This window comes from Planococcus citri, chromosome 4 (genome assembly GCF_950023065.1).
Source record: "Planococcus citri chromosome 4, ihPlaCitr1.1, whole genome shotgun sequence".
Lineage (NCBI taxonomy): Eukaryota > Metazoa > Arthropoda > Insecta > Hemiptera > Pseudococcidae > Planococcus > Planococcus citri.
The window spans coordinates 17321216-17333041 of NC_088680.1; the positions used below are offsets into that span (position 1 = coordinate 17321216).

General features: G+C 33.9%; 2 protein-coding genes across 3 annotated transcripts; one reads left to right on the plus strand and one right to left on the minus strand.

The window, feature by feature from the left end:
* Position 1: 1 nt before the first annotated feature.
* On the minus strand, positions 2–3566 carry hay (ATP-dependent DNA helicase hay). Its single transcript, XM_065360962.1, has 13 exons — positions 3335–3566; positions 3185–3253; positions 2976–3112; positions 2785–2895; positions 2552–2701; positions 2324–2485; positions 1982–2250; positions 1679–1908; positions 1437–1610; positions 1098–1366; positions 661–1012; positions 433–581; positions 2–354 (listed from the first exon to the last, which is right to left on the minus strand). The coding sequence occupies exons 1-13, from the start codon at positions 3366–3368 to the stop codon at positions 118–120; spliced, it is 2343 nt and encodes a 780-aa protein (XP_065217034.1). The 5' UTR covers positions 3369–3566; the 3' UTR covers positions 2–117.
* Positions 3567–5113: 1547 nt separating this feature from the next.
* Positions 5114–8692, plus strand: LOC135844761 (prostatic acid phosphatase-like). Of its 2 annotated transcripts, none has more exons than XM_065363096.1 (10): positions 5114–5209; positions 6170–6258; positions 6328–6444; positions 6565–6807; positions 7096–7308; positions 7513–7636; positions 7769–7977; positions 8085–8260; positions 8346–8407; positions 8502–8692. In XM_065363096.1, exons 1-9 carry the CDS (start codon positions 5173–5175, stop codon positions 8389–8391), a joined length of 1254 nt encoding a protein of 417 aa, XP_065219168.1. In that variant the 5' UTR covers positions 5114–5172; the 3' UTR covers positions 8392–8407; positions 8502–8692. The 2 variants fall into 2 exon arrangements, with proteins under 2 accessions (XP_065219168.1, XP_065219166.1); XM_065363094.1 differs by lacking the exon at positions 5114–5209 and adding an exon at positions 5515–5946.
* Positions 8693–11826: the final 3134 nt, after the last annotated feature.

The following is an 11826-nucleotide window of genomic DNA, read 5'->3' on the forward strand; positions in this document are numbered from 1 at the left end:
ATTAGAAAAAAAATCTTTATAAATGGAAAATCTCATACATTACGATCGAAGATGACAGCGAAACAAAACTTAGTTATAGAAAAAATAATTATCACAACAACACAAAGTACTAGGATATTATCCGCGGAATTTCTTAAACAACGGATGCTTCGTTGGTTTTTTATACTCTAAGTACACAGAATCATCAGCTCCAGACATGGAACTCATCGATCCAACCACTCTCCTGATTCCAGATCCCGACGGACCACTTTCTCCGGGTAATTTTTCTTCATCGGCATCCGTATCTGTGGCTTTTAATACTTCTTGGAGTAATTGACCTTGCTCTTCTCGAGTGCTGTACATCATATCAGTTTCCTAAAACGGATCGAACGATTAATAATTGCATTTTTTTCCTCCTCAAAACCAATCTGTACGGAGAATATTGAGGAGTACCTCTTCGATTCCAGCTAATTTAGTGATGACTTTATAACTGTATCCTTGATTGATCAAGAAACGTTGACGTTTACGAGAATAACTCATTTCTAAGGTATCTTGAGATACCAACGTGTAAAAGAACGCATTGTATTCTTCGGCCACAGCGCCTAAGAAAACACATCATTAATTGAAAATCGCTCTTTCAAAATGGATTACTTGATTTAAAAACAAAACCCGATCGATTACCTTTTTTAGCTCTCAAAATACGTCCAAGTCGTTGAGCCTCTTGTCGGCGAGATCCTCCGTGAGATGAAATCTGAATCAAGACGTTAGCTTCGGGTAAATCGAACGACGTATCGGCTACTTTACTGACGAAAATCGTGTTCACTTTGGGATTATATTTGAAATTCTGTAATACTTGAAGTCGTTCGGCTTGCGAAGTTGGTCCGTGAATGTAGAATTTCTTCAAAGCTTTCGCATAATGTATCAAAGCGAATACGTTATCGGAGAATACGATCGTTTTATCACCTCTTCGTTCGTGGTAACGAATCAAATACTGACAAGCTCTGAATTTATTCGGATTCAGAACGTAGAGTAGCTGAAATTACGACAATATTTAGACATGGAATACAAAAAAAAAAAAAAAAAAAAAAAAATGAAAATTCTAAAAATGAAATACGTACGAGTTTCTTGCTAGTTTTCGTATTCAAGTATTCGCGATAAAATTCCGGAGTCATTGGACACCATACTTCGGCACATTGTACTTTCGCAATAAATCCTCTCTTTTGTAACTCGAGCCAGTTAGCTTCGTACAATTTAGGACCAATTAAAAAATTCAAATCGGCTATTTTATCATCTTCTCTCAATAAGGTCGCAGTTAAACCTAATTTACAATGGCTCTGGACGATGGTTAAAACACGTCGGAACATTTTAGCAGGAATCGTATGCACCTCTGCGAATTACCAACGAGTTAGAATACGATTTATGAACACGAATCAAGTTTTTACCACTGAGATACCGACCATCTAGAACCATTATACCCCATTCTTGATCCTGAAGCCATTTCATCGTTTGTTCAGCTTCCCACGAACGTTTCTGCATGTGAGTGATCATAGAATACGTCGTCACTAAAATAGCGCAATTGTTCGGTTTATCTTTAGCTTCGGAAGTAAAACGACAAATCATACTGTCATCAGCTGCAGAAAAAACACACAATTAGTAAGATTCCAGAGAGCATTGAAAACAATCGACAAAATGCACATACCTGTAGACCACATTTTAAACTGCTGTTTCCATTGTTCGACTGAAACTCCGGAGTTGCACAAAACCAAAGCTCTCTTTCGAACTGTGCAACAGGCGGTCACACCGACTAAACTTTTACCAGCACCGCAAGGTAATACTATAACTCCCGATCGAGCTCTTCCGTTACCGAACATCTTACGTAAACATTTCTCTTGATACGGTCTCAACATAGCTGTAGGTTTCAAATCGATACTGAAATACACGAAGAATTAAATACCTAAAAATACCGAAGATTACTGACGAGATGGGTATTTCAAAGATGTACTTTATATCTGGATTAACGGTATCGTTCCTAAAATCATATTCGGTCAACAATGGGTATTCCATTTCGATACATCTTTTTTGAATAACTTCGATTTTTTCTTGATTCACTTCGAACGATACAGTTTCAGTGACCTCTTCTTCTTTGTCTTCGTCTTCTTTATCCATTTTATTGTAAAAATCGGAAATATCTTCAGGAACAATAGGTTCTTCTTCGATCTCGGCTACTTTAGTTCCGTCAGTTTCTGGTTTGACTAGATTTTTACCAGCGAACTACGAAATTAAACGTTCAAACGTTAATTTTGAATCGAATATAAAGTAGAATGTAAACGAATAAATAAACTACCGATAATTGAATTTTCTTATTTTCAACAACGGTTAAAGCTTCTGATTCGGCGTCTTTCTTTAAACGACATTCTTGTACTACTGGATCTTTCAAAAGTTTTTGAATAACATCCGGGTATGGAGATTCGATGAAGTATTTATTGTGTTTCAGGACAAGTTTAACCTTCAAAATGAACGAAATTAGTATTTCAAAGGATGAATTGAATATCAGTGATACGATATTACTCACTTTCCCGTAAGATAATGTACATAGAGTGATGAATTCAACGATCCCATCAGGAACACTAGTTTTACTAAGTCGTTTCAAATACTCTATTATATCGTTGGTTTGAATACCAACACTCACAGCCGCATATAACGAGTAAGCTGTAAGCTTATACTGGAAAAATAAAACACTCGATGTAATAATGTTGAACTTATATATTCAAACGACCGTAAGTTGAACACAGATGTAATGTTTACCTCGTGAATGAATTCAGGTCTACACACCGGTTCAGCAATAGCGATCAAGAAATCATGAGCATGTCTGTACACCGGAGAGAATGATTCTAAGAATATATGCCCGTTTGGAGCCTGTAACAGGTACATTTGATCATCATTTATCATCATAATACACGAACGAAGAGTGTTTCAAACACGAGTTCAACCCTTACCACCCATAAAGGTCGCGATTCATGATCAGGTTTTAGTAACATCTGAGATCGATAGTCTTTAGCTCCGAATTCATCTTCCTGCACACCTTTATCATTAGTTTCGACGTTCTTTTTAGCTGCATCTGGTACTGCACCTCCTATAGAAAATATAACTTTGTGTTTAGAATGGTACCACAACACGACAAAGGTACGGATGTATGAACTGCTACCTTCATCGAAATTATCAGGTTCGACGTACTCTTCTTCCTCTTCTTTCTTCTTACGTTTACTACGCTTTTCTACAAATAAATTGAGAATTTCGTAAACATGATGCAATGATTATCACAAGTGATGGAAGATAGATGAAAGTACAGACGAACCTGAATCTTTCTTGCTGCGTTTCGGTCCACCCATTGTTTAATGCTTTAGCTAGAACATGGAGAGGAAATGAGACGAAGAATGAGGACGAGAGGATTGAAATGCACCGAAGCAGTGGACAACGGAACGTAATTAAATGGTAATTGTTCCTCGTTCCTCGGATTCAGATTCAGAAGTGTGTTTCGGTGTTTTCTTGTTTATTGCCGATGTTGTGTTATCACCACACCGATCGAGAAAAAAAAACAGCTCATTTCACAGATAATATCACAGCTGAAATTGAGTATTACGTCATTTATGTGTGAAAATTTTCATTTTTTTAAATTCTTGAATATTTTTTGAAGGTTCCTTTATGAAGTTATTGAAGTTACCAGTTAGTTACGTTACCTATTTATTTATTTATGGAATTTTTTTAAGTAAAAAGTTGAAATACATTTCAATTTCCAACTTTCAACTGGACTGGTGAACAAAATAAATATAAAAATTGAGAACGTTCTATCAAAGTATTCAAAGTGAATATTCTTACTTAGATGAAATTGAAAACATGACTCGAAGTCGAAGAACGAAATCGAAATTGAATGGTTATTTATTTCTATTGATTGATACTTCAAATTTCAAATTAGAAATGAAAGAATCTGAGAACAGTGAGAACAGAAAATGAAAGCGAGAAATAGAAACGCCGTGAAGGAAATTGGGGATTCAAGTCTAAAACCAGATTCAAAACGACGATTCAAAATCAAAACAATAACGTCCTGTAAGACAAAGAATTGATTTTTATGTTCCTTCTTATTCAGTTTTACATAGTTTCAGACTTCAGTATTGAGTATTCCTTTCCACTCGAGATTCGAAGTTCGAAAGTGAAGTTGATTACTCAGTTCTCAGTTGAAAAAAATGATCCAAAAATCACAGGTGGTGAGGTGAGGAGGAATACAGTGACGCCAGTGACGGAGAAGGATCATAGGGAAGGTGGGAATGGGTTAAAATGCATCTGAAACAAAATTTTTCTGTTCTCAACGACGGTTCTCAAAAACCAGAAAAATTTCCAACAGATTCAAAATTCTGAAGTATTGAGAAAATAAATGAAACGCGAAAGCTTCATAATTTGATTGAAAAAAATGTAAAAAACCTGAACTTTTTTCGTAGTATTGGAAAAATTTAGGTAAATTAGTATTTTTTAAAACTTTGTTAGGTAAGTAAGTACCTACGTCAGAAATTCCTTGCAATTTCGACAAAAAAGATTTTTTAGGAATTTTGATGTACAACACTGTGATTGGGTACAAAAATCCTTGTTTGTAATTTTAGCAAAAATTAGGTACCCAAATGTTTAAATAATTTTAATAAGACAGAAATCCCTGAAATTTTGTAAAAAAAAAAAAAAACAAACAAGATCGAGTCGATCCAAAACAATTTTTTTCAATCAAAATGTTTCTATTTTTAAGAACAAGGAAAATTTCCACTTCCCTAAAGCCGATTACTATGGTGTAACGTTAATGTATTATAATGACTATGATTCACACAGGTGGTTTGAATGTTCGAAAGGTATGCAAAAATACATCGTATGAAAACTATTAAGTCGAAAACTTAATGGGAAAATATGGCCAGATGTTCCATAAATACTTTTGAAAATCAAAATACGTTGGTAAGAATGTCAAGGTACCAAAGAAATCTATTTTTAATTGCGATTCTTTCATCAAAGCACTTGTTGTCTCGTCAATACAGCGCATTTTTTTCTCTTATAAATACACAACATTTTGGCAGTGGAAAATCAATTGATATTTTGTACACCGAATGAGCCATTGCAGAAAATTCTTCTTCCTTCAATTCATCACCATTTTTGAACGATATGTTTCGTGTGATTGCTCTATGTATCCTGTTTATGGGTAAGAAACGGAGTTCAGTTTTACTTTTAGTTTTCTTCAATGCTACCTACATACATAAACGCTAAAAGATTAGAAAGATGAAAACTTGAAATTTTTCCAGTGAATTTTCGTAAAAAATGAGACCGAAGTTCGTCGGACCTTTCGCTTGTATGTATCCTTTAATTTGCAGCGATAAAGGTAGGCAGGCACTAGGCAGGAAGGATGCAGCTTGAAAAAAAAATCATCGGTAGATATAATATTCGTAACTTGAAAATTCAGCGATTTTTTTGAAAAAATTGTTATTTGGGAAGGTTGCTTGAATATTCACATGTACTGTATAGGTAAATAAAGTACATGTTGTATTGAGCCAAGAAAGCAAATACATATTTTATGTTTGCACAATACAATACGTAGGTACCTAGGTACTTGTATCACCAACTGCAAGCGTCAGCGCTGAATCATCCAAATACAATAGGTACCTATGAACGACAATAGTGAGTAAAACAGCAGCATATGATTTGATTATTAAATGTTGAAGGAACCACTCGTTTTTCTTCCGTTATAATTTTGTAAAATCAGAAGTTTAACATCAGTATAGTAATTCGTACGTAGACTATAGGTACCCATCTAGGTACCTACGCGAAGAACGTTGCAACAGACACTTTTGATTTGTTCCTTGAAATCTCTAAGTCTCCCTAGCAAATTTACAACTTGAAACGAAATGTTTTATTTAGCTACTTTGTTCATTATAATATTCGGTAAAAAAGTTAATTTTTGTTGATAAATTTAAGTTATAGGTATTTTATTGCTGCTACCGACCTAATTTCAAATGTTCAGTTCACCCATTTTTAAAATTGCATAATTCTGTACCTCATGAAGGCGTCTATATTTTATGAAGAATCATTCGGGTGGTTTTAAACATTCAGGGGATGGCCCTCTGAAACATTTTTATTTAATCGGTGCTTATTTTTTCAATTTCAGTTAATGTAATCCTGCATACCGATGGAAAACTTCCATTTACTGAGGATACTTTGAAGGATAAGTACGGGGACATTATTTTTTCAACTGTGGTGAGTTATTATTTTTACTCTATGATGAATAAAATGAAAATTTCTTATCAAGGTTTTTTTTTCTGTTAGATTTTCCGCCACGGACATCGAACGCCAGTAACTCAATACCGGTATGCTGAAAAGGATCCTCAAGCTGAGGAATATTGGAAGGAGAATTGGCCTGAAGGGATAGGACAATTAACTAAAGTTGGTTTTATAACTTCTGTTTCATTTCTCAGTATAATCTAATCTCACAACCATATCATATAATAAAAGAGTGGGTACCTACCTTATTTAAATATATATTCTGTTTGTGTCACTCTGAAGCAAGGGAAACAGCAGATGTACTCATTAGGAAAATGGTATCACGAAAGATACGAGTCCCTGGTTTCTGAAGGATACAAACCCGATCTTCTCAAAGAAGAAAGTTCAGATGTAGATCGTACAATAATGAGTGGTCTAACTTTTCTGGCTGGATTTTTATACCCTAATGAAAACGAAATGTGGGCCGATGATGGTCTGAAGTGGCAGCCGGTACCAGTACGACAAATACCATTGGATCAAGATTATGTAAGATCATCAATTGTATATTTTTTTAAGGCAGCAAAATGGTTCGAAGTTAGGGTCAAGTACTTAGAAACGATGTTACCATATTTATCGAATTTGGAGTGACAAGAATTGATCTGCTCTCGATGGCACCATCTAGAAAAATAAAAAATCAGCTTTCTAGCTGAAATATTAGGGATTAGATAAAAATCTGTTGAACCATTGGACTTTGATGTAGGTACCTAGCTTAAGTACAGTATTAGGTACCACCTACCTGTATGATGACAATGATAATGATGTTTTTGATTATAGACTCTCGCTCTCTATGGAGTCAAATGCGATAGATACGACCTGGAGAAGAAAAGATTAAAAGAGCATGAATTAATGAAAACTTATTATGAAAACGAAAAGTATCGAAAAGTTTTTGATATCATCAACGCCAAATCTGGATTAAAAGCGACACCGGATGATATGATTCAAGCAATTAAAAACGCTTTCATGTTGTATGATATTTTTTCCTTAGAGGTAGGTAATGCTAAAACTTGATACCTACCTAATTTCATTGTTGATTATAAGATAGGTATGGTTATACTTACCTCTTCGGAAAAAATTTCCCTCTACGGTTCATTTCATAAAAGTTTCATAATTTATTCTAAGGCTAGTCGTGTAGGTAGGTACTAAGTAGGTACTCTGTCATCGACTCAAAATACCTACTTTTTATTTTCACAGAGAGCAAGAAACATAGACTTACCAGATTGGGCTGCAGAAATATATCCAGAACCATTAACAGAGATCGCAGGTCTTAATTTTACATTAAGAGTGCATACAGACCAAATGAAAAAAATTAAAGCTGGTAAATTACTGTATTTTTTAAGATTATGGAAATCAAAAATTTCTCAACTAGATCATTCATCATTCAAACTGATCTCTATCAAATCCTAAATCAAACATACATAACTAACCTACCTATACTTATTATGTTTAGGTGTATTAATTGGAAAAATAATTAAGGAAATGGAGGCGAAAGTTGAAGGAAAAGAACCTCGTACATTTCATCTTTATTCCGCTCACGATTTCACTGTTGTTGCATTACTCAAGTCACTAAACGTTGAAAACTACGATGGGCATGTAGCTGCTCACAGTTCATCTGTAATGATCGAGTTGAGACAAAAAAACAAAGATCACGTTGTGACGGTAAAAATTTACGTAAAATAATATCAATCGCCATACTTATGGTAATCATTAATTTTAAAAATGATAATGGCGATAATAATAGGTATGTACTTAATGCATTGCCATAGATTTTATACAAAACTTCGGATACCTCGGAACCGCAGTTTTTGCATGTGAAAGAGTGTACTGATTATTGTACATTGGATACATTTAAATCATTAACCAAACATTTGATATTGGAACAGAAGGATTGGAACACAGAATGCACTATTACACCGGCGGAAAAAGCATATCTTGATGAAAAGTAAATTAAAATAATATTTTATTTGATCTGTTGCTGAATGATTTGGCAAACTGCGGATAATTTAATCTCATATTATCGATTTTAGGGTGCCTGAGGCTGAATCAAGCCAAGCAAAATCAACTTCTGATTAAATCATTGAGCAGAAAGGTAAGACGAACGGTATCTATACCTACTAGATCAGAAATACATTCCACAGTAACATAAATATTAACCTGTTTTTTTTCTCTCTTTTTTTTCGAAGCATAATCCTGAGAGCTATATAGGTAGTGTAGGTATTTGAATATACCTAATACCTTTTTAAATTACTTTTACATGTACCTACTATTTAAGAGAATATAGAATAATGATTAGATAATAAATTAATCCTCATCATGTATTGTTTATATAGAGTTTAAGTCCGCATATTTCTCCAATAAATACCTAGATATTTTAGCAAAATTTTATTCAACTATGTACTTACCTACACATTTTAAAAGAATACTTTATTGTTTTACTATTTACTCCTTCAATTTCAAACTTTTGAAAACTTTACCCTTGCTGTTTTCGGACTGAATTCCCTACACCTATTTCATTTTTTGAACTGCTAGGTATGCTTTGGAATTGGAAAAATTTGTTCACACATTTGAAAATGTCAAAGTCAAGAAAATAAACTTCTCTGATCAAAAATTATGATTTCTTACTTTCTTTAGTTAATCCCAAGTTTTCAAGAGCTTTTGCTTTTGTTTCGCTCTGGCTAATCTAGTTTTCTTTGTCGAAATTGGAATTTTGAAAAATTTGTATTCGAATTCAAAAACTCCTTCTCTCATCAATCATCAAAAATATGGTTTCTTATTTTTTCAAATTATTAATTGACGAGAGCTTTTGTCCTCAGCCTCGTTTTGCTCAGGCCACTCTACTTTTTTCTTTGTAATTGAAATTTCCAAAAATCAATTTTCAAACTTGAACAATTTCCAAACCAGTAAAATGATTTTTTTACCTACACATAAAATTCGAAAAGCGTTTGCCCTCGTTTCGCTGAGGCTGATTTTTTTTTTTTGTTAAATGAAACCACTAGACCGAATACGAGTATTTAGCAGTTTTTTATAAAAATTAATTTAAAAAAAATAGGTAGGTCTGTACAATTTTTTACAATATGTACTCTTGACAATTGCATTACCCCAAAAACTTCATTATTTTGAATACTAGTTTTGTTTTGTGTTCAATTGGACTTTTGAATTCAAATTTTAATTTTTTTTACGTAATACACACTCGTAATCTCATCATTACACCTCTGTCGCTAGATGCAAAATGTACGTCATTATGAGCGACCTAATGTCGGGTCAAACACGTACATAATGAGCGTATTATATCCCTAGTGTTATGTGGCAACGCCGCGAAACTCGCCATTACGTACGTGTTACGTTTGGACATAATTTAACAAATTTAACCGGTGAAGTTTGGTCACTCATAGACGCACATTTTTTGCATCTAAACAACAGAAGTGTAAAATGGTGAGGTTACGAGTGTTTATTATGTAAAGCACCTTACACTACGCGATTAATAAAGTGGGTGATTATGAACTCGTGCAAAGTTACAGCGCTCGTCTTCGACTCGCGCAGTAACTTTGCACTCGTTCATAATCACCCACTTTATTAATCTAGTAATGTAATGTACTATTACCGTTGACTTGGGGAAAAATATTTATCCGAAGAGAAAGTGACAAATTTAAATTTTCAGGGGTGTTACACTTAAAACTGAATTGAATCCGAAAACCTTAAAAACTGAAGTAAAACCGATTGATTTTTGATCAGAACTGAAAATCTAACCAATAGATGGGTACTGAGCGACAGTAATCTGAAAATTCAATCTACTTAAAAAATTGATATAGTTTCTAATGTATTTTTCGAGTTCGAAGTTTGACAGAAACTCAAGTATAGGTATAGGTAAGCACATAATGTTTTATTTGAAAAAAAATCTCGTACAGTACATTGAAAATAGGTATCCAAAATAACTGAATTATGACTTATGAGTATGGTATGTACACTGACACTGCTTCCCAATCACGATGATTCGAATTTGTGATTTTTTGTAAAAAATATTAGCTTGGTCTAGGTACCTACTTTTATTGACCAAAAGGCAAGAATCGAATCAGAAAACCAAAAGGAAAATTGAAACTGAAATCACTGATAAGGGTGTGAACGGGTTACTCGAACTGAAACCGAACTGAATATTTACCTAATCGGTTTCAAGACCGTTGAAAATTTTAAATTTTCATCCACTAGGGGAGAAGTAAAATCACTCCTGGCCTTATAAGATGCACTTTATGCAATTTGGATTTTATAATTTAATTTCGGATCGGATAGAAAAAAAAACCGAAATGGTTTTTTTTTCAGGGGTTGTGACGTTGCGACTGTTACAATAAAAAACAAAAACAAAAATTTATCAAAATTCAATAGGTACCTAGAAAATTTTAACAAATTCAAATGCCAATCAATACCCAATTTTTCAATTTTCCTGCTGCTAACACCTCCAACACGTTCAACTGACCACCCTGGAAGTGAATGTGATTCGCTGATTTTCTCAGAACTCACACAAAAACCCAAAGTTCGATTTTGGTTCATTTTTGGACCGCCTCTAAACTCAAGTTAACACTGTACTAAATTATTACCAAAAACTATACTGAAATTTCCATAAAATTTGTCATAGGTGATTAACTATTCCTTAGGTACCTAAGTTAAAAATTCAAAATTGTTTTGAAAAAATTCAAATAAAAAAAAAATGACGTCGAATAAAATAGGTATTTAACTAAAAAGTAAAAAAACAAATAACATGTTCAAAAAAAAAGGTAAGAAACTAAGAAAAAAACAAGTTAGTTAAGCTTAAAACTTAAATTGTTAAAATCGCATGCCTATCAAAAAAACCAACACTCACGCATTCAAATTTCAAACACTGACCAAAAAGTGTAACAACTCAAGAACTCTACTAAGTAACTCAACCAAAAACCAAAAAAAAAAAAAAAAAACTCTAAAATGAAAATCATTTCAGTCAGGACTTTAGCTAAACTTCAGGAGTCACAAGAGTATCACAACCCCTGCCCCTGCCCATGCGACATGATTTTTTTCTCAAAGGCCGAGCCCGAGAATCAGAAAGTGGTAGATAATTCCATCCAAACTCAAATCGAAATGGAATATGATTGAAATGAAATAAAACTTGAAAGATTTTTGCTTAATTTTCGTCTTTCGATTTCGAAGTTTGAAATTTGAATTGAATTTGTAGAATTGTCAAACCAACACCCCCCCCTGAGGTGTTGGTCAAACACCCTTATTCTTCGACCCCGATGGATCGACAATGACACAAATGACCGCAAATGACTGAAAAGTGAAATGACACAATATGGACACTAGGGTGGAGTGGAAAAAATTTATAGTCTTCGATTTCGCTGAAATTGAAGTATGTTGGAGATTTTGAGTTGAAATGACCCCCAAAAAATTTTCAGCCCCCCACGTGCCCCTGCGGTGGATCTGTGGCCCCCCAAAGTAGGGTCATTTTGGAAAAAAACGCTGTTTTTCGAATTTAAAAGTAGTAAT